This window comes from Aegilops tauschii, chromosome 1 (assembly GCF_002575655.3).
Source record: "Aegilops tauschii subsp. strangulata cultivar AL8/78 chromosome 1, Aet v6.0, whole genome shotgun sequence".
NCBI lineage: Eukaryota > Viridiplantae > Streptophyta > Magnoliopsida > Poales > Poaceae > Aegilops > Aegilops tauschii.
The window spans coordinates 305,958,384-305,977,619 of record NC_053035.3 but is presented as its reverse complement, the minus strand read 5'-3'; the positions used below and the strand labels follow the sequence as shown (position 1 = coordinate 305,977,619).

The window sequence follows — 19,236 nt, the reverse complement described above, 5'->3', positions numbered from 1 at the left end:
ACTCGTTCCGTAACACATCATCCCGTGATCAACTCCTTGGTCACATTGTGCACATTATGATGATGTCCTACCGAGTGGGCCCAGAGATACCTCTCCGTTTACACGGAGTGACAAATCCCAGTCTCGATTCGTGCCAACCCAACAGACACTTTCGGAGATACCTGTAGTGCACCTTTATAGCCACCCAGTTACGTTGTGACGTTTGGTACACCCAAAGCATTCCTACGGTATCCGGGAGTTGCACAATCTCATGGTCTAAGGAAATGATACTTGACATTAGAAAAGCTCTTAGCAAACGAACTACACGATCTTGTGCTAGGCTTAGGATTGGGTCTTGTCCATCACATCATTCTCCTAATGATGTGATCCCGTTATCAACGACATCCAATGTCCATGGTCAGGAAACCGTAACCATCTATTGATCAACGAGCTAGTCAACTAGAGGCTTACTAGGGACATGGTGTTGTCTATGTATCCACACATGTATCTGAGTTTCCTATCAATACAATTCTAGCATGGATAATAAACGATTATCATGAACAAGGAAATATAATAATAACCTATTTATTATTGCCTCTAGGGCATATTTCCAACAGTCTACCACTTGCACTAGAGTCAATAATCTAGTCCACATCACCATGTGATTAACATTCATAGGTCACATCACCATGTGACCAACATCCAAAGAGTTTACTAGAGTCAACAATCTAGTTCACATCTCTATGTGATTAACACTCAGTGAGTTCTGGTTTGATCATGTTATGCTTGTGAGAGAGGTTATTAGTCAACGGGTCTGAACCTTTCAGATCCGTGTGTGCTTTACGAATATCTATGTCATCTTGTGAATGCTACCACACGCTACTTGGAGCCATTTCAAATAACTGCTCTACTATACGAATCCGGTTTACTACTCAGAGCCATCCGGATTAGTGTCAAAGTTCGCATCGACGTAACCCTTTACGACGAACTCCTTTTCACCTCCATAATCGAGAAACTTCCTTAGTCCACTAGATACTAAGGATAAGTTCGACCGCTGTCATGTGATCCATTCCCGGATCACTATTGTACCCCTTGACCAACTCATGGCAAGGCACACTACATGTGCGGTACACAGCATAGCATACTATAGAGCCTACGTCTAAAGCATAGGGGACGACCTTCGTCCTTTCTCTCTCTTCTGCTGTGGTCAGGTCTTGAGTCTTACTCAATGCTCACACCTTGTAACACAGCCAAGAACTCCTTCTTTGCTGATTTATTTCGAACTCTTTCAAAAACATGTCAAGGTGTGCGTTCTTTGAAAGTATCATCGGGCGTCTTGATCTATCTCTATAGATCTTGATGCCCAATATGTAAGCAGCTTTTATCCAGGTCTTCCTTTGAAAAACTCCTTTCAAACAACCCTTTATGCTTTCCAGAAATTTTACATCATTTCGGATCAACAATATGTCATTCACATATACTTATCAGAAATGTTGTAGTGCTCCCACTCACTTCATTGGAAATACAAGTTTCTCATAAACTTTGTATAAACCCAAAATCTTTGATCATCTCATCAAAGCGTACATTCCAACTCCGAGATGCTTACTCCAGTCCTTAGAAGGATCGCTGGAGCTAGCATACCTTTTAGCATCCTTAGGATCGACAAAACCTTTCTGATTGCATCACATACAACCTTTCCTTACGAAAACTGGTAAGGAAACTTGTTTTAACATCCATCTGCCAGATTTCATAAATGCAGCTAATGCTAACATGATTCCGACGGACTTAAGCATCGCTACGGATGAGAAAATCTCATCGTAGTCAACTCCTTGAACTCGTGGAAATACTCTTTGCCACAAGTCGAGCTTCATAGACGGTAACATTACCGTCCACGTCCGTCTTCTTCTCAAAGATCCATTTATCTCGGATTTCATGGCTTCTAACCATTTGTCGGAATATGGGCCCACCATCGCTTCTCCATAGCTCGTAGGTTCAGTATTGTCCAACAACATGATATCCCAGACAGGATCACGTACCACTCTGAAGTAGCACGCATCCTCGTCGTCCTACGAGGTTTGGTGGTGACTTGATCCAAAGTTTCATGATCACTATCATAAGCTTCCACTTCAATTGGTATAGGTGCCACAGGAACAACTTCCTATGCCCTGCTACATACTAGTTGAAGTGACGGTTCAATAACCTTATCAAGTCTCCACCATCCTCCCACTCAATTCTTTCGAGAGAAACTTTTCCTCGAGAAAGGACTCGTTTCTAGAAGCAATTACTTTTGCTTCCAGATCTGAAATAGGAGGTATACCCAACTGTTTTGGGTTTTCTATGAAGATGCATTTATCCGCTTTGGGTTCGAGCTTATCAGCCTGAAACTTTTCCACATAAGCTTCGTAGCCCCAAACTTTTAAGAAACGACAACTTAGGTTTCTCTAAACGGTGTCGTCTCAACGGAATTGCGTGGTGCCCCTTTTAAAGTGAATGCGGTTGTCTCTAATGCCTAACCCATAAACGATAGTGGTAATTCGATAAGAGACATCATGGTATGCACCATATCCTATAGGGTGCAGTTATGATGTTCGGACACACCATCACATTGTGATGTTCCAGGCGGTATTAATTGTGAAACACTTTCCAAAATGTCTTAATTGTGTGCCAAACTTGTAACTCAGATACTCATCTCTATGATCATATCACAGACATTTTATCCTCTTGTCACGACGATCTTCAACTTCACTCTGAAATTACTTGAACCTTTCAATAATTCAGACTTGTGTTTCATCAAGTAAATACACTCAGCATCTACTCAAACCATCTGTGAAGTAAGAACATAACGATATCCACTGCATGCCTCAGCACTCATTGGACTGCATACATCAAAATGTAATACTTCCAACAAGTTGCTCTCTTGTTCCATCTTACTAAAAACGAGGCCTTTCAGTCATCTTGCCCATGTGGTATGATTTGCATGTCTCAAGTGATTCAAAATCAAGTGAGTCCAAACGATCCATCTGCATGGAGTTTCTTCATGCATATATACCAATAGACATGGTTCGCATGTCTCAATCTTTTCAAAAACGAGTGAGTCCAAAGATCCATCTACATGGAGCTTCTTCATGCGTTCTATACCAATATGACTCAAGTGGCAGTGCCACAAGTATGTGGTACTATCATTACTATCTTATATCTTTTGGCATGAACATGTGTATCACTACGATCGAGATTCATTTTAGGTGCAAGACCATTGAAGGTATTATTCAAATAAACAGAGTAACCATTATTCTCCTTAAATGAATAACCGTATTGCGATAAACATAATCCAATCATGTTCAACGCAAACACCAAATCTCGATAGTAGAGGGAGCATGCGATGCTTGATCACATCAACCTTGGAAACACTTCCAACATACATCGTCATCTCACCTTTAGCAGCTTTTATTTCGAGTTACTAACACTTAGCAACCGAACCGGCATCTAATACCCTGGTGCTGCTAGGAGTACTAGTAAAGTACACATTCATATAATGTATATCCAATATACTTCTGTCGACCTTGCCTGCCTTCTCATCTACCAAGTATCTAGGGTAGTTCCGCTTCAGTGACCGTTCCCCTCATTACAGAAGCACTTAGTCTCGGGTTTGGGTTCAACCTTGGGATTCTTCACTAGAGCAGCAAATGATTTGCTGTTTTATGAAGTATCCCTTTTGCCCTTGCCCTTCTAGAAACTAGTGGTTTTACTAACCATCAACAATTGATGCTCCTTCCTGATTTCTACTTTCGCGGTGTCAAACATCGCGAGTTGCTCAAGGATCATCATCTATCCTTGATATTTATAGTTCATCACGAAGCTCTTAATAGCTTGGTGGCGGTGATTATGGAGAACCATCACTATCTCATCTGGAAGATTAACTCCCACTCGATTCAAGTGATTGTAGTACTCAGACAATCTGAGCACATGCTCAACGATTGAGCTTTTCTCCCTTAGTTTGCAGGCTTAAGAAACTTGTCAGAGGTCTCATACCTCTTGACGTGGGCACTAGTCTGAAATCTCAATTTCAGTCTTCGGAATATCTCATATGTTCTGCGACATTTCAAAAACGTCTTTGGTGCCACAATTCTAAACCATTAGCAATACGCACTGAACTATCACGTAGTCATCAAAACGTGTATGTCAGATGTTTCGTAACATCTACAGACGACGCTCGAGGTTCAGCACACCGAGCGGTGCATTAAGGACATAAGCCTTCTGTGCAGCAATGAGGACAATCCTCAGTTCATGGACCCAGTCCGCATAATTGCTACTATCAACTTTCAACTAAATTTTCTCTAGGAACATATCTTAAACTGTAGAACTAAAGCGTAAGCTATGACATAATATGCAAAGACCTTTTGACTATGTTCATGATAATTAAGTTCATCTGATTATTTAATGAACTCCCACTCAGATAGACATCCCTCTAGTCATCTAAGTGATACATGATCCGAGTCAAACTAGGCCGTGTCCGATCATCACGTGAGACGGACTAGTCATCATCGGTGAACATCTCCATGTTGATCGCATCTACTATACGACTCATGTTCGACCTTTCGATCTCTTGTGTTCCGAGGCCATGTCTGTACATGCTAGGCTCGTCAAGTCAACCTAAGTGTTTCGCATGTGTTCCGAGGCCATGTCTGTACATGCTAGGCTCGTCAACACCCGTTGTATTCGAACGTTAGAATCTATCACACCCGAACATCACGTGGTGCTTCGAAACAACGAACCTTCGCAACGGTGCACAGTTAGGGGGAACACGTCTCTTGAAATTTTAGTGAGGGATCATCTTACTTACTACCGTCGTTCTAAGCAAATAAGATGCATAACATGATAAACATCACATGCAATCAAATAGTGACATGATATGGCCAATATCATTTTTGCTCCTTTGATCTCCATCTTCGGGGCACCATGATCATCTTTGTCACCGGCATGACACCATGATCTCCATCATTGTGTCTTCATGAAGTTGTCACGCCAACGATTACTTCTACTTCTATGGCTAACGCGCTTAGCAATAAAGTAAAGTAATTTACATGGCGTTATTCAATGACACGCAGGTCATACAAAAAATAAAGACAACTCCTATGGCTCCTGCCGGTTGTCATACTCATCGACATGCAAGTCGTGATTCCTATTACAAGAATATGATCAATCTCATACATCACATATATCATTCATCACATCTTCTGGCCATATCACATCACATAGCACATGCTGCAAAAACAAGTTAGACGTCCTCTTATTGTTGTTGCAAGTTTTTACGTGGCTTGTATAGGTTTCTAGCAAGAACGTTTCTTACCTACGTAAAACCACAACGTGATATGCCAATTTCTATTTACCCTTCATAAGGACCCTTTTCATCGAATCCGTTCCGACTAAAGTGGGAGAGACAGACACCCGCTAGCCACCTTATGCAACTAGTGCATGTCAGTCGGTGGAACCTGTCTCACGTAAGCGTACGTGTAAGGTCGGTCCGGGCCGCTTCATCCCACAATGCCGCCGAAACAAGATAAGACTAGTAACGGCAAGAAGAATTGGCAACATCTACGCCCACAACTACTTTGTGTTCTACTCGTGCATAGAAACTACGCATAGACCTAGCTCATGATGCCACTGTTAGGGAACGTAGCAGAAATTCAAAATTTTCTACGCATCACCAAGATCAATCTATGGAGTTTACTAGCAACGAGAGGGAAGGAGTGCATCTACATACCCTTGTAGATCGCGAGCGGAAGCGTTCAAGAGAACGGGGTTGATGGAGTCGTACTCGTCGTGATCCAAATCACCGATGATCCTAGCGCCGAACGGACGGCACCTCCGCGTTCAACACACGTACGGAGCAGCGACGTCTCCTCCTTCTTGATCCAGCAAGGGTAAAGGAGAGGTTGATGGAGATCCAGCAGCACGACGGCGTGGTGGTGGAAGTAGCGGGATTCCAACAGGGCTTCGCCAAGCGCTGCGGGAGGAGGGAGATGTGTCACGGGAGGGAGAGGGAGGCGCCAGGGCTTAGGTATTGCTGCCCTCCCTCCCCCCACTATATATAGGGCCAAGGGAGAGGGGGGGCGCAGCCTTGGCCCTTCCTCCAAGGAAGGGTGCGGCCAGGGAGGAGTCCTTCCTCCCCAAGGCACCTCGGAGGTGCCTTCCCTCTTTAGGACTCTCCCTTTTTCTTATCTCTTGGCGCATGGGCCTCTTGGGGCTGTTGCCCTTGGCCCATATAGGCCAAGGCGCACCCCCTACAGCCCATGTGCCCCCCGGGGCTGGTGGACCCCCGGACCCCTTTCGGCACTCCCGGTACAATACCGATAAAGTGCGAGACTTTTCCGGCGACCAAAATAAGACTTCCCATATATAAATCTTTACCTCCGGGCCATTCCGGAACTCCTTGTGACGTCCGGGATCTCATCCGGGACTCCGAACAACTTTCGGGTTACCGCATACTAATATCTCTATAACCCTAGCGTCACCGAACCTTAAGTGTGTAGACCCTACGGATTCGGGAACCATGCAGACATGACCGAGACGTTCTCCGGCCAATAACCAACAGCGGGATCTGGATACCCATGTTGGCTCCCACATGTTCCACGATGATCTCATCGGATGAACCACGATGTTGAGGATTCAATCAATCCCGTATTCAATTCCCTTTGTCTATCGGTATGTTACTTGCCCGAGATTCGATCGTCGGTATCCCGATACCTTGTTCAATCTCGTTACCGGCAAGTCTCTTTACTCGTTCCGTAACACATCATCCCGTGATCAACTCCTTGGTCACATTGTGCACATTATGATGATGTCCTATCGAGTGGGCCCAGAGATACCTCTCCGTTTACACGGAGTGACAAATCCCAGTCTCGATTCGTGCCAACCCAACAGACACTTTCGGAGATACCTGTAGTGCACCTTTATAGCCACCCAGTTACGTTGTGACGTTTGGTACACCCAAAGCATTCCTACGGTATCCGGGAGTTGCACAATCTCATGGTCTAAGGAAATGATACTTGACATTAGAAAAGCTCTTAGCAAACGAACTACACGATCTTGTGCTAGGCTTAGGATTGGGTCTTGTCCATCACATCATTCTCCTAATGATGTGATCCCATTATCAACGACATCCAATGTCCATGGTCAGGAAACCGTAACCATCTATTGATCAACGAGCTAGTCAACTAGAGGCTTACTAGGGACATGGTGTTGTCTATGTATCCACACATGTATCTGAGTTTCCTATCAATACAATTCTAGCATGGATAATAAACGATTAGCATGAACAAGGAAATATAATAATAACCTATTTATTATTGCCTCTAGGGCATATTTCCAACAATTCCGCTGGCGGAAATGGCCGGAATCGCAGGCAGCGAGCGGGCAGCGACGGTGGTGGGTGGCTGCGGGAGGGGATGTGGGGAACGCGCGCGCTGGAATGCCCCCCACCGCTTTCGTGGGATACAGGGCACCAACGGGGTGGGGGGAAACCTGGGTTTTCGGGGGTCGGAGGGGGCAATTTACCGCGCCCCTCAATTTTTTTAAGGGTCAAACGCGTTTACAGTTTTTGAGCGGGTCACTTTTTTGGTGCAAAACCGTAAATTGACGATTATTTTGCGGGTCGGGGTGATATAAGCGGTCTGCTAGAGATGCTCTTACTCTTTTGCGATGTGCGACATGGCTCTAGAATATATTTTTTCCTAAATACTCAATCGTGCAGCTGCGCCGTTTGGATGTCGCGAGCGCACGCGTTAGAGCCCTCCGATCCGGCCGATCGCGCCAGATCACACTGGACCGTTCCGACATAGGTGGCGACAGGTGACAGAGGCTAAGCGGTACAGGTCGTCTAGGTCCAACTACCACCCCTTATCCACTCATCCTACAACCACACATCGTCCCACCAGCCGCCCCACGCCTCCTCCGTGAGACACGGTTGCCGCCCCGCTCCTCCTCCGGGCCATGCGCCCCTCCACCGCACTCCTTCTCGCTACATGGCTGCCGCCCGGTCCTCCTCTCGTCGAGACCCGCCACATCACACTCCCGGCCTCCTCCTTCTCTTGCCTACTCCCGGCGACGAGCGCCATGCCTAGCCCCTGCCCGACGACCCCCTCCTCCTCCTTCCTCCTGATGATTCACGCCACGCCCAGCAGGGCTTGCTCCCCCGGAAACCTGCGCCGTCGGGCGCCAGCCCGTTCTACCTCCCGCCGCGGGGACGGGCGCCTGATGGTGGTGCTCAAGGAGTCTAAGCAGGCCACGGAAGGGTGGCGCCGCCGGCGGACGTGGTCGTTCAAGGTGAGGGTCCTGGATGGAGCGCAATGGAAGGAGACATACGACATCAGCGACGCCGTGCTGCTGGTCGGGGTGAACGAGTCAACTTCAGGGACGCCACGCTGCTGGTCGTGGCAAATGAGTCGGTGTGTGTGTCCATCAGGGTGCACCCGAGGCTATGGGTCGACTGCATTTGCTCTTCGAGCGGATAAGCATGGGCGTTCACGGCTGGCGTGCTTCTGAATTGGTAAATTTCTGCATAAGTTGTAGTTCACCTAGTCGTTGCTCATGACGACTGTAATAGTTGCTCAAAAAGGTCGTAGCTGACAAGGGAGGAGAGGTTAGGGAGTGCAGGCAGGCCGAGCAGTAGCTTTTTGTCGGGGTTAGACTTGCTCACAAAATCAGATGAAAGTTGTAGGATTTTGAAAACTAGTGGAGAAGCACCCAAGCAAGCGGGTTGATTGATTTGTCGTAGACTTGCATATGTGTATGCCGGAATGGCTAGCTTACTCTTGGTCGATTCACGCGATTGAATTCTTTGCCTGAGCAATGAAGTTAGGCAGTCTGGTGATAAATTCCAAATAAATTTGTTCACTTTATACCGGTAACATTTGTTTAGTAGTAAATTGTTTTAATTTGTACAAAATTTGCAATTTTCAATGGAGTAAGTTGCCTCAATATAAATAGTACTTGCCCAAATCACCCAGTAAAAAATTATATACAACCACAATATAAATAGTACTCTAGGGATAATGGAGTTGCTTGGATTCTTTATAGAAGTTGCATTTTTTTGTGTGTAACGCAGTTGCTTAGATTTATTAGGGCAGTTGCTTGGATTCATTTTGAACATGTTTTTGCATTTGTGTCTTTTGTAATGCAGTTGCTTGGTTTTGTTAGAATAATTGCTTGGATTTTTTTTGCTAGAACAGTTTTGCATTATACCCCCTCTGTACTACAATATACTTATAGCTGGGGAACCAAAAGTATTGTGGTACATAGGGAGTAATTGAGTTGTTCTGAATTTTTGCTAAAAATAGATGAGAAGTTGCATTGGGGGGGGGGGGGGGGTTCAAATAGTTGTCCATAAAAACTATTCAAGTTGGCTATATATTTTTTCTGGCTAAAAATAGAAAATCTAAGTAGTAATGCTAGGGACAATTGCTTGATTTTACTAGGATAGTTTTTTCATAGTTGCTTTTGGTAATGCAGTTGCTTGGATTAGAAATGATAGTTGCTTTGTTTTGCTAGGACAGTTGCTCGATTTTGCTAGAACAGTTTTGCATTGTTTTTTGGTAATATGGTTGCTTGGTTTTGCTAGAAACAATTTTGTATTCTTTTGGTCATACAGTTGCTTGGGTTTGCTAGGATAGTTGTTTGGATCTTTTGCAAGGAATAGTCGCTTTGGATCTTGAAAGAATAGTTTTGTGGATTTTTTGTGGATCTTAAAAGTAACTTTGATGCTAGACGAGGCAACTAGAGTGTTAAATAGAAGCAACTTGTCTTGCACCATGTGTACTACTGAATTTACCTAGCGAGTACTTCGTAGATAATTTAGAAACTTTGGTAGACAACTTTTCATCGTATATAGGCAACCTAGCATCGTTAGTGAGAAAATTTGGCATTACATGGAGTCAACTTTCAACACTAAAGGAGGCAACTCGCGTTATGAAGATGCATACAACAAATATTAGTATTACACATGCACAGTCACATTACCGCCTAACCATGATTTGCAGAAGCAGTTAAAACATTTCTCAAAGTTATCTACCATGGTTATGGATGTCCATAACACAAGTGTGGAGTAAATTATGATTGATGTTAGAAAACAAATAAGGTAGGCAATTTCACTCCATGAAGACATAACTAAAACCACAAAGTGTTTTTAGGGGATTAAGTTTTTTTGTGACCCTCTCCAAAACTGAACATGTGTATGCTCTTTATCCCTTTTTTAGGTGTCATAGTTGCCTACAATCAACCATAATATTGCCTAAAATCATGTATACAGTTGCCCACAATCAACCATACAGTTGTCTAAAACCATGTATCCAGTTACCCATAATCAACCATGCAGTTGTCTAAAACCATGTATCCAGTTACCCAATCCTTATGAACAAAACAATTATCAAGACCATAATTTGGCTAATATTTAAAGATTTTAGATACCTTTCAAGTTTGTGTCATAGAGATGCGTTAAGAATTTATCTCCTCAGGATGGGATCCCTTGGTATGATCGTAAATACTTGGCGAATAATCATAGAGGGGAGCAGGGTGGAGTTGGTCATGGGGACGTAACTAAAACCGCGAAGTGTTTTTAGAGGATTAAATTTATCTATGAACCCTCCAAAAATGAATGTGTGTATGTTCTTTACCCCTTTTTCAGTCATAGTTTCCCACAATCAACAATATAGTTGCCTAAAATCAAGTATCTAGTTGCCCACAATCAATAAATAGTTTGCCTAAAACCATGTATCCAGTTGCCCAATTCTCATGAACAACAATATTTACCAAGACCATTATTTGGTAAATATCTAAAGGTTTTAGATACCTGTAATTATGTTTGGGTCACAGAGGTAGAGTCAAGATTTTCCTCTCCTCGAGGTGGGATTCTTGGAGCGACCATGGAGGCTTGGACTATACACGAGTTGCCTGGTGAACTTAGCTTTTTCTATATGTGGCCGCTTTATTTAGATACCAAGTCGGACTCGGACTACTCTAGTGAAATGCATTGGATTTGCACAAAAACACCACAAAAGTTGCTGGCTTTTTCTATATGTGACTGCGTTTATCAATATTCGAAGTTGTTGTTGCCACCTCCTTGTTACAACAGAAATGGTTGGTGTAGTGGGGACAACGTCTCCTCCTTTACGCGGCATCTAGTTTTGGACGTCATGTTAGCTCGGGAGCGGCGGAGAGGGCATCGTCAGATAGTGGTCGGAGGTTGACCGTTGGGTTGGCATCTCCATTTGTAGTGTGGACTCTTTGTCCATCGCGGGGGCCTCGGCTAGGAGGGGCGGATTTTGCTCCTCTTGTCGTCTGAGGAGATGGGATTCGGCTTGATGTTGAAGAGAGGAATGGATGTTGAGGGGCCATGAAAACGCCCCTTCCTTTTTCGGCTTGGAGGATTTCACGTACGGACTTGTTCAAACAAATTAGGCAACCACCATTGGATGGTTAAAAGTATCTAGAGAGATCGATCTTGACATTTTTGGGTGATTTGTTGATCCGCGTTGGAGTTGTCCTTATGGTAGACGACTTAGAGGTGAACCTACTCAATTGGTAGTCATGGTAATCAACTTAGAAGGATCCTCGGCTAATAGGTAGCCATAATAGGGGAAAAGAGAGTTGCTTTTCTATAGCACTAAAGTTGCTTCTGTAGCACATAAAGTTGCTCGAGAAAAAAAGTTCGTCGAAACCTACTCATATGGGATCTAGTTTTGAAGAACTTGCCATGAGAAACCCAACGGTGAAAACAGATCTGAATTTTAACACTCGAATCAAAAGTTATAACTTTTTAAAGTTTTTGACCCCTAATAAATGCAAATGGGAAGGATAGCGTGAACACATGGGACCTGACGTTTTTATATGTAGACATGGCGTGGTAGTTTTGCCAGATTTTTCTATTCGCATGCATCAGACAGTGCACTGGCTGTGCATGCCGTTTTCGAAAACTGTCGAGAGCTATGCGTTTGATACTTCCGTTTCCCTTTTTATTTTCGTCGAGCGCTCACATCGACGGTAGGGCGCTCTTTGCTCGGGCGCCCACTAGCTTCGTCCATTTTTTTTAGGGTCGGCTCTAGATGCTCTTATCCCCGAACCAGTCACGCCTATGTGGTTATGGGCTTAATGGGCTTACGGCCTTTGGCCCTTGCTTTCCTAGGTGTTGAATAAAACGGAACGCCCCCACCTCCTTCACTCATTTCCAGTGCGCGACATGGCCTCTCAGCAATCCCTGCCGCCGCCGCCGCCGCCTCCGAAGAAGAAGAAATCCCCGCCACCCGCTCCCACCACCATATGCGCCCTCGGCGACGACCTTCTGCGCGAGGTATTCCTCTGCCTCCCCTCCCTCCCGAGCCTCGTCCGCGCCTCCCTCACCTGCACTCCCTTCCTCCGCGCCGTCCGCTCCTCGCCCGCATTCCGCCGCCGGTTCCGCGACCTCCACCCACCCCAGCTCCTAGGAATCTTCCTCAACATCCACGACCCCGCCTTGCCAGCCTTCGCGCCCACCCGCCGCCGCTCCGACGTGGACCACGCCGCCGCCATCTGCGGCGCCGATGTCTTTTTTACTCTACTCCCTGAAGACGATAAGGACTTCGATCCGGAGTGGACAATAGAAGACTGCCGCGATGGATATGTCATTCTCGTCAACTGGCAAATCAAGAAAATGGCCGTCTACGATCCCCTCACACGGGCTCTGGATCTCTTCGCCGTGCCACCGGAGGAGGTCTGCAGCAACATGTACGTCGAGTTCCACATGCTCGCCTCTGAATGCCACAGGCAGTTCCGCATTGTCTCTGTCGCTCATGAAAGGCGGGGGGCGCAAGCTGCCGTGCTCTCATCTCTCATCAGATACCAGAGAGTGGCAGGTTTTCCCGTTTTCGGAGGATGCCAGCCCGCCGGACGATGGTTTGGGTGGTACAATGGTGAATGGGTCTGTTTATTGGACATTTGCAAGCGGATCCAATATCCGTGTGCTGAACGCTGCCACACTGCGATTCTCGGAAATCAATCCGCCGCTGCATATGGAAGGACAAGGGGAATTTAAGCCTGGTGAGACCAAGGATGGGAAGCTCTGTTTGGTCTGTGCGGTTAAGCTCACGCTTGTTGTTTGGATCTGGAGACCCGACGATGACGGTGTTGATAGATGGATCCTGGACAAGACAATTTCGCTGCAGGATGGTCTGGGTGGTGATGTTGCTCTCAATATTGTGGCGATTATCAGTGGCTTTGTGTATTTTTCTACTTTTTCTGAGATGAATCAGGATTCTTGCTTGTTCATGTCCTACTGCCTTGAAACAGAAAAGCTGAATAAGCTCTGCCCTGTCACTCACTCTTACCATTCATATCCCTACATCATGGGGTTCCCTCCTTCATTGGTATGCAATAAGGTGAACCCTCAATCTGAAGAGGCTTGACTAGGCCGAAGAAGAAAACTGGACCAGAGAATGTTACTTTCTCGCTAGAGTAAATCAAGATGCCCCGTTGTTGTTGGGAATTGTTAGTTATTTGTGTAACCCCATGATATATCGTTGTAGCTGACATGATATTGTTTTTGTAACTAGAAAGTAGCTGAAGCTTACTTCTATGCTTGGAAGAAGTATTCTATGGGGATTAACAATGTTTCCATAATGCCAAATGGGAACTCAGATGGTTCTCAGTTACTTAATTAGCTCTTTGTCCTTTGTAGAAAAATGCTAATAATGTAAATGTGAAGCAACGTGTTGACCTAACTGTTTATTTGTAACCTTCACTGTATCAATAGAATTAGGCAAATATGCAACTTGCAAGATCAATTTGCAGTTGACATAAATGAAGCTAGATTTTATTTTGCATTATTTTGCTCAAGTATGCATAGTTGGATCCTATCAGTGTAACTGGTCATTTGGAAATATTGTGTCAGCCTAGCTATTTGGAGAAAGTCCAGGTTTGCAGTTTTGATGATAAAGGGCCAGTTTAAGCGCCTTTTAAGCACGCCATGCTCCACGAGCAATGGTATTGCAGCTTGAAACACACATTTGAAATTTGCTCAAGCTGCTGTTGCCGAATCAACCCCAAGGACTCTGCCTCCCACCTCCTGAAGATACCGCTGTCTCCAGTCCTTGAATCACATGGTATGCAACTGCGTTATGCTGTATAGATGGAGTTCATGTAGACTGTTGTGATAGTTGGATTCCTAGTTACAGCGCTAATGCCCCATTTTGCATCCAATTGCATGCCATGCAATAGTTTTCACGCCAACCACAGTGCCTGCTCTGCTAAGCTGAACCGTTTTGTTGTATGTCAGTTTTTTCTTGGCCTAATTTCAAGAACTTGTAGAACTCATCGCATGATTGACCATAGTTGATTGATCTTTCGGGTCAATGGTACACATCTTTTTGAAATATTTTCTGTGTGGTGTAGACTATTGATAGACTGCAATGTGAACACTGTAATTTTCTCAAATCGAGCTGCCGCTACTCCTGGAAGGGCAAGTGAAATTTATGGCTCCTGCAATGTGAACACTGAACACTGTAATTATCGTGGGAAGCTCTGTAAAGTTGTGTGTTGTTCAACTCATGCCTGTTGTTTAGGTATGGAGAGCCCGCGATAACAATATCTAGAGATGAATGCTGGACAAGACATTAACGATGTGATTATTCGGTGTTCAGTGCTGGTAGTAGATAATTTTGCACTGAATACTGACAATTACTGATGGATGTATGCACCTCTCTACTTACCATGAGAAGGATCGTAGTTTACCTTGCTGTTTCTTTAACTTTATCGTAGGAATTTTAATGATGTCTTTTGGTCCTTGTTAGATTTACTCATTTGTACTCCCTCTGTTCCTAAATATAAGTCATTTTAGAGATTTCAATATGGACTAACATACGGGCATGACCAAAGACCTGGGAATGTTGACCATTAACTTTGAAATTCCGTATGTAGTCCATATTGAAATCTCTAAAAAGACTTATATTTAGGAACGGAGGGAGTATTATAGAACATTAAATCAACACCCCCTCCGCTACCAGTGCACGATTGATGGCATGTTCTGATATTTTGGTTTCTGAAACTACCTGATGTTATCACACTGCTGACACCCGTATGCTACATGTGGACTAAAGTTTCGTTGATCAACAAGCCCAGGTCTGGACTTCTCCCTGTGTATGCACTCTGATATTTGCGACTTCTCAGCAGAAAAAAAAAGGACTGACTGAAGTTTCCAGACCAAAGACCACTAGGCCCCTGGTTAATATTGTTATGGGAGAACCCGATTCAAAGTTAATGGTCAACATTCCCAGGTCATGTAATAATTAGAATAGTTTCATCTTGCCTAAACTTCTAAATATTTTCTTTCCGCTTCTTATATACCGGGCTCTATGGAGCCCAGGAGCTAGATTGATGTTCCCGCTTTTAGCCTTCATTCTCTTGATCAGATTGCTGCATAACCAAATATATACACTATGTCCGTTTCGAAAAAAAATTACACTATGAAATATACGACCAATTATTTTTCACCACCACAAAGATTGTGGTGTCCCTCTGTTGATATTTTCTTATTTTCAAATTAATTCCAGACATAGTCAGCGCGGCCCACTTTGGCTCTTCCCATAACTCTGGTTTCCTCTTCCCTTCCACCGACACTGGTGCTTTGCGATGTGATGGTGTGGTGCTGCTGGCTTGGCGTCTTCCGTGCTCCCTTGAAGCCAATCGGGATTCTCTCACCCCTCCTTGATGGGTCATGTTGCATCGCTTGATTGCTGGAGGGCACTAGGAGGTCGCAATGTGGAGCGGTTCTCCTTCGATGACAGCCGTTGATGGTTGGGCATGTTGGGGTTGCACGTTTTCGTTTCAAGTTTCCACCGCTAGATCAGCCAATGGGGAGTTTGCCCCCTTTGCATATGGTTTTCCCCACTTTTCTCTAATTAATCGTGTAAGTCTCTTCTGCAATAAAATGCAGGAACTCACAGCCTTTTTGAGATTGACTCCAAACATAGAAACTCAATTGCATGGACTAATCAAGTACAAACACTTTCATACATAAAATAAAAGTACAAACACTTTCATACACATTGCATTTGGTGATATTGGGAAGATTGTACTCATATGGATCCAAAGTACTGCCGTGAGGCAGCTGCCCTGCCGCACAAGCTTACCGATTCATATTGCTCATGATGGTGTTTGTGAAAATTCAAGAGACAGCTGCCCTGCCTATTGCTCATGATAGTGTTTATGAAGATTCAAGAAAAGCTGGAACTATTCTCTGACGAGATTTCTAATCTGTCAAGCGAGAACTCCTGTTCTCATTTGCTTTTGAAATGTCAACAAGTTTTTTTTTTTGAGAAATGAAATGTCAACAAGTTTTTTTGAGGGCTTGAAATGTCAACAAGTACTCCTACGAAGAGTGGCATTCTACGAGTGAATTGCACGTACAATCCCCATACTCGTCGGTTTGGTCCAGAACGGTCCTCGAGCTCGCTCGTTGCCTCGCTACGATCCTGGTACTTGCGAAGATAGTCCGTCGACGGTCCTGGGGCGGGCCCCACCACTACTAGAAAAAGGGCTATAGATGGGATTGACACTAATGGCGCACTGGCGCACCACCTTCTGATACGCCATTAGAGTTGAAACTACTAATGGCGCACCTGGCCCAGGGTGCGCCATTAGTATCAATTTTTTTTTTAACTAGTGCGCCTGTCCAAACATACTAATGGCGCATCCAGACGCAGTGCGCTAGTTGTAACTAGTAATGGCGCACCTGCCGGAAAGTGCGCCACTAATGTTGTTTTTTCTATTATATTTTTTATTCCCTTTTTTGCAAAACTACTAATGGCGCACTTTTCCACCGTGCGCCATTACTAGTTTAAACTAGTAATGGCGCACTGTGGAACAGTGCGCCATTAGTATGTTTTTTTTTTGCAAAACTACTAATGGCGCATTTAGTGTTGGTGCGCCATTAGTAAGTGGGCAGCAACAAGATATTTTGGACAGCCTCTCCTACCCACACTCACTTTCTCCCCACTTCATTCTCTCCACCTCCTCCTTGTCTCGGGTGCCTCCTCTTTTTCACCTCATTTCCACCATAGATTCATTCAATTTAAGTGGTTAAATTACCTTGTTTTGATAGGTAAGTAAGGGGGAAGCTATATTTATGTTGTTCTCCCTACAACAATGTGCACATGCACTTTTTATGGCCTAGCTAGATCTATGTATGTTCGTGGTGTTGCATATGTTTGTGGTGTTGCATATGTGTTTGTGTTTGGAGGTGTACCGGTATTTGAAATGCGATAGTTGCCAATATTTTGCCGGAATGTTGATTCATTTCCGTTTCGGCGAGAATTTTGGCATTAAGCATTCTTTTTGGTCCTATTTTTAGGGAAAGTCATGCCAAATTTTTTCTTGGTTCTAAAATATCGTTTTGCTCTACCCCGCAGGCGACCATGGTCCGCATGATGACCGAAGGCATCGTGAATAGGTTTTTGAGGTCCGCGAAGGCCGAGATGCTTCAAAAGAACGAGACGGAGATAAGATGTCCGTGTCGAAGATGCAAGCTGAAGAGCCTTATTGCGGACCCGGAATCCGGGCAGGTGCGGGACCACCTGCTCTTGCGTGGTTTCATGGATGGCTATCGGTGGCAAGGTGATGAAGATGACTACGAAGTCGTCCATGGGGGCCGGGCAAGAAATGAGGAAGGGCAGCAAGACAACCACCGCGGCTCGGGCGGGCGAGAAGACGAAGAATCCCCAGGAGATGATCACGATGGTGATGCTGTACACAGTCATCATGTAGAAGATGCAAGACATGATGATGAGGAAGATGCCGGAGCAGACGACGGGCATGATCATGAAGATGATGATGCCGGCGGAGCAGACGACGCTGGACCATCGATGGGCTGGGTGCAGGACCCTCATATTCAAGAGCTGCTTCTCAAGCAGACGGATAACGCAAGAGCTGCCGCCCGAGAGAAAGCCAAGATGGATCAACTTGAGTTAGACGCGGTTACTCCATTGTATGAAGGATGCAGGCCCGAGGATACCCGCCTGAAAGTAACGCTCATGGCTCTGGAGATGAAGGTAAAACACAAAATGACCGACGCATGCTTCGACGAGAACATGTCATTCTGGCACGAACGTCTTCCCAAGGGGAACAAGTGCCCGACCAGTTTGGAGGAGGTGAAGAAAATCGTGTGTCCTCTGGATTTACCGCACGTGAAATACCATGTGTGCATGAACAATTGCATCATTTATCGGGACGAGCACGCGGAGTCTACCATATGTCCGGTGTGCGGCGTCACTCGATACAAGAAGAGGAAGAAAGCTCCTCGAAAAGTGGTGTGGTACTTTCCGATCACTCCTCGTCTGCAGCGGTATTTCGCGGACCCTAAGGTAGCAAAGCTCCTGCGTTGGCACGCGGATAGGGAGGAGAAGAAGCGAGAAGATGACGCAAATGATCCGGAGATAGATAAAAAAGACAAGATGCTGAGTCACCCTAAGGATGCGAGCTAGTGGCAAGCGTTGAACTTCGAAGACCTAGAATTTGGGAACGATCCAAGGAACATCGTGCTGGGCGCGAGCACCGATGGAGTCAATCCGTTTGGCAGCCAGAGAAGCACACATAGCACCTGGCCTGTGTTTGTGTGGATGTACAACCTTCCCCCTGGTTGTGCATGAAGAGGAAGTACATTCACATGAGTATGCTAATTGAAGGACCGAAACAACCAGGGAACGACATCAATCTGTATCTGGGGCTGCTGAAAGAGGAGCTTGACACGCTGTGGAAAACGCCAGCCAATACGTGGGACGCCGCAGAGAAAGAATATTTCCCTATGAGAGCCGCGCTGCTCACGACGGTGCACGACTATCTCGGTTACGGATATGTCGCGGGGCAGGTGGTCCACGGATTTTCTGGATGCGTCAGGTGCATGGATGACACAACGTATCGCCAGCTAGATAGAGATCCCGGGTCTTCGAAAACCGTGTTCATGGGACATCGAAGGTGGCTTCGCGACGATGACCCGTGGAGAAAACGCAAGGATCTATTCGATGGTGAAACCGAACCCCGAGGACGCCCGCGTACGAGGAGCGGCGAGGAAATAGACGAGCTGTTGAAAAATTGGCAAGACTGCCCACTGCCGGGAAAGAAGCAAAAGGCGCCAGAGCCGGGAAAGAAGCGAAAGGCGCCAGAGCCGCTGCTGAAGGTATGGAAAACGAGGTCTGTTTTCTGGGACTTGCCGTACTGGAAGATCCACCGTGTGCCTCACAG

At 45.4% G+C, this 19,236-nt stretch overlaps 1 protein-coding gene across 1 annotated transcript; it reads left to right on the top strand.

Annotated features, from left to right (window-relative positions):
- Positions 1 to 12,174: 12,174 nt before the first annotated feature.
- On the top strand, positions 12,175 to 13,738 carry LOC109766958 (uncharacterized). Its single transcript, XM_020325707.3, has one exon. The coding sequence runs from the start codon at positions 12,209 to 12,211 to the stop codon at positions 13,037 to 13,039; it is 831 nt and encodes a 276-aa protein (XP_020181296.1). The 5' UTR covers positions 12,175 to 12,208; the 3' UTR covers positions 13,040 to 13,738.
- Positions 13,739 to 19,236: the final 5,498 nt, after the last annotated feature.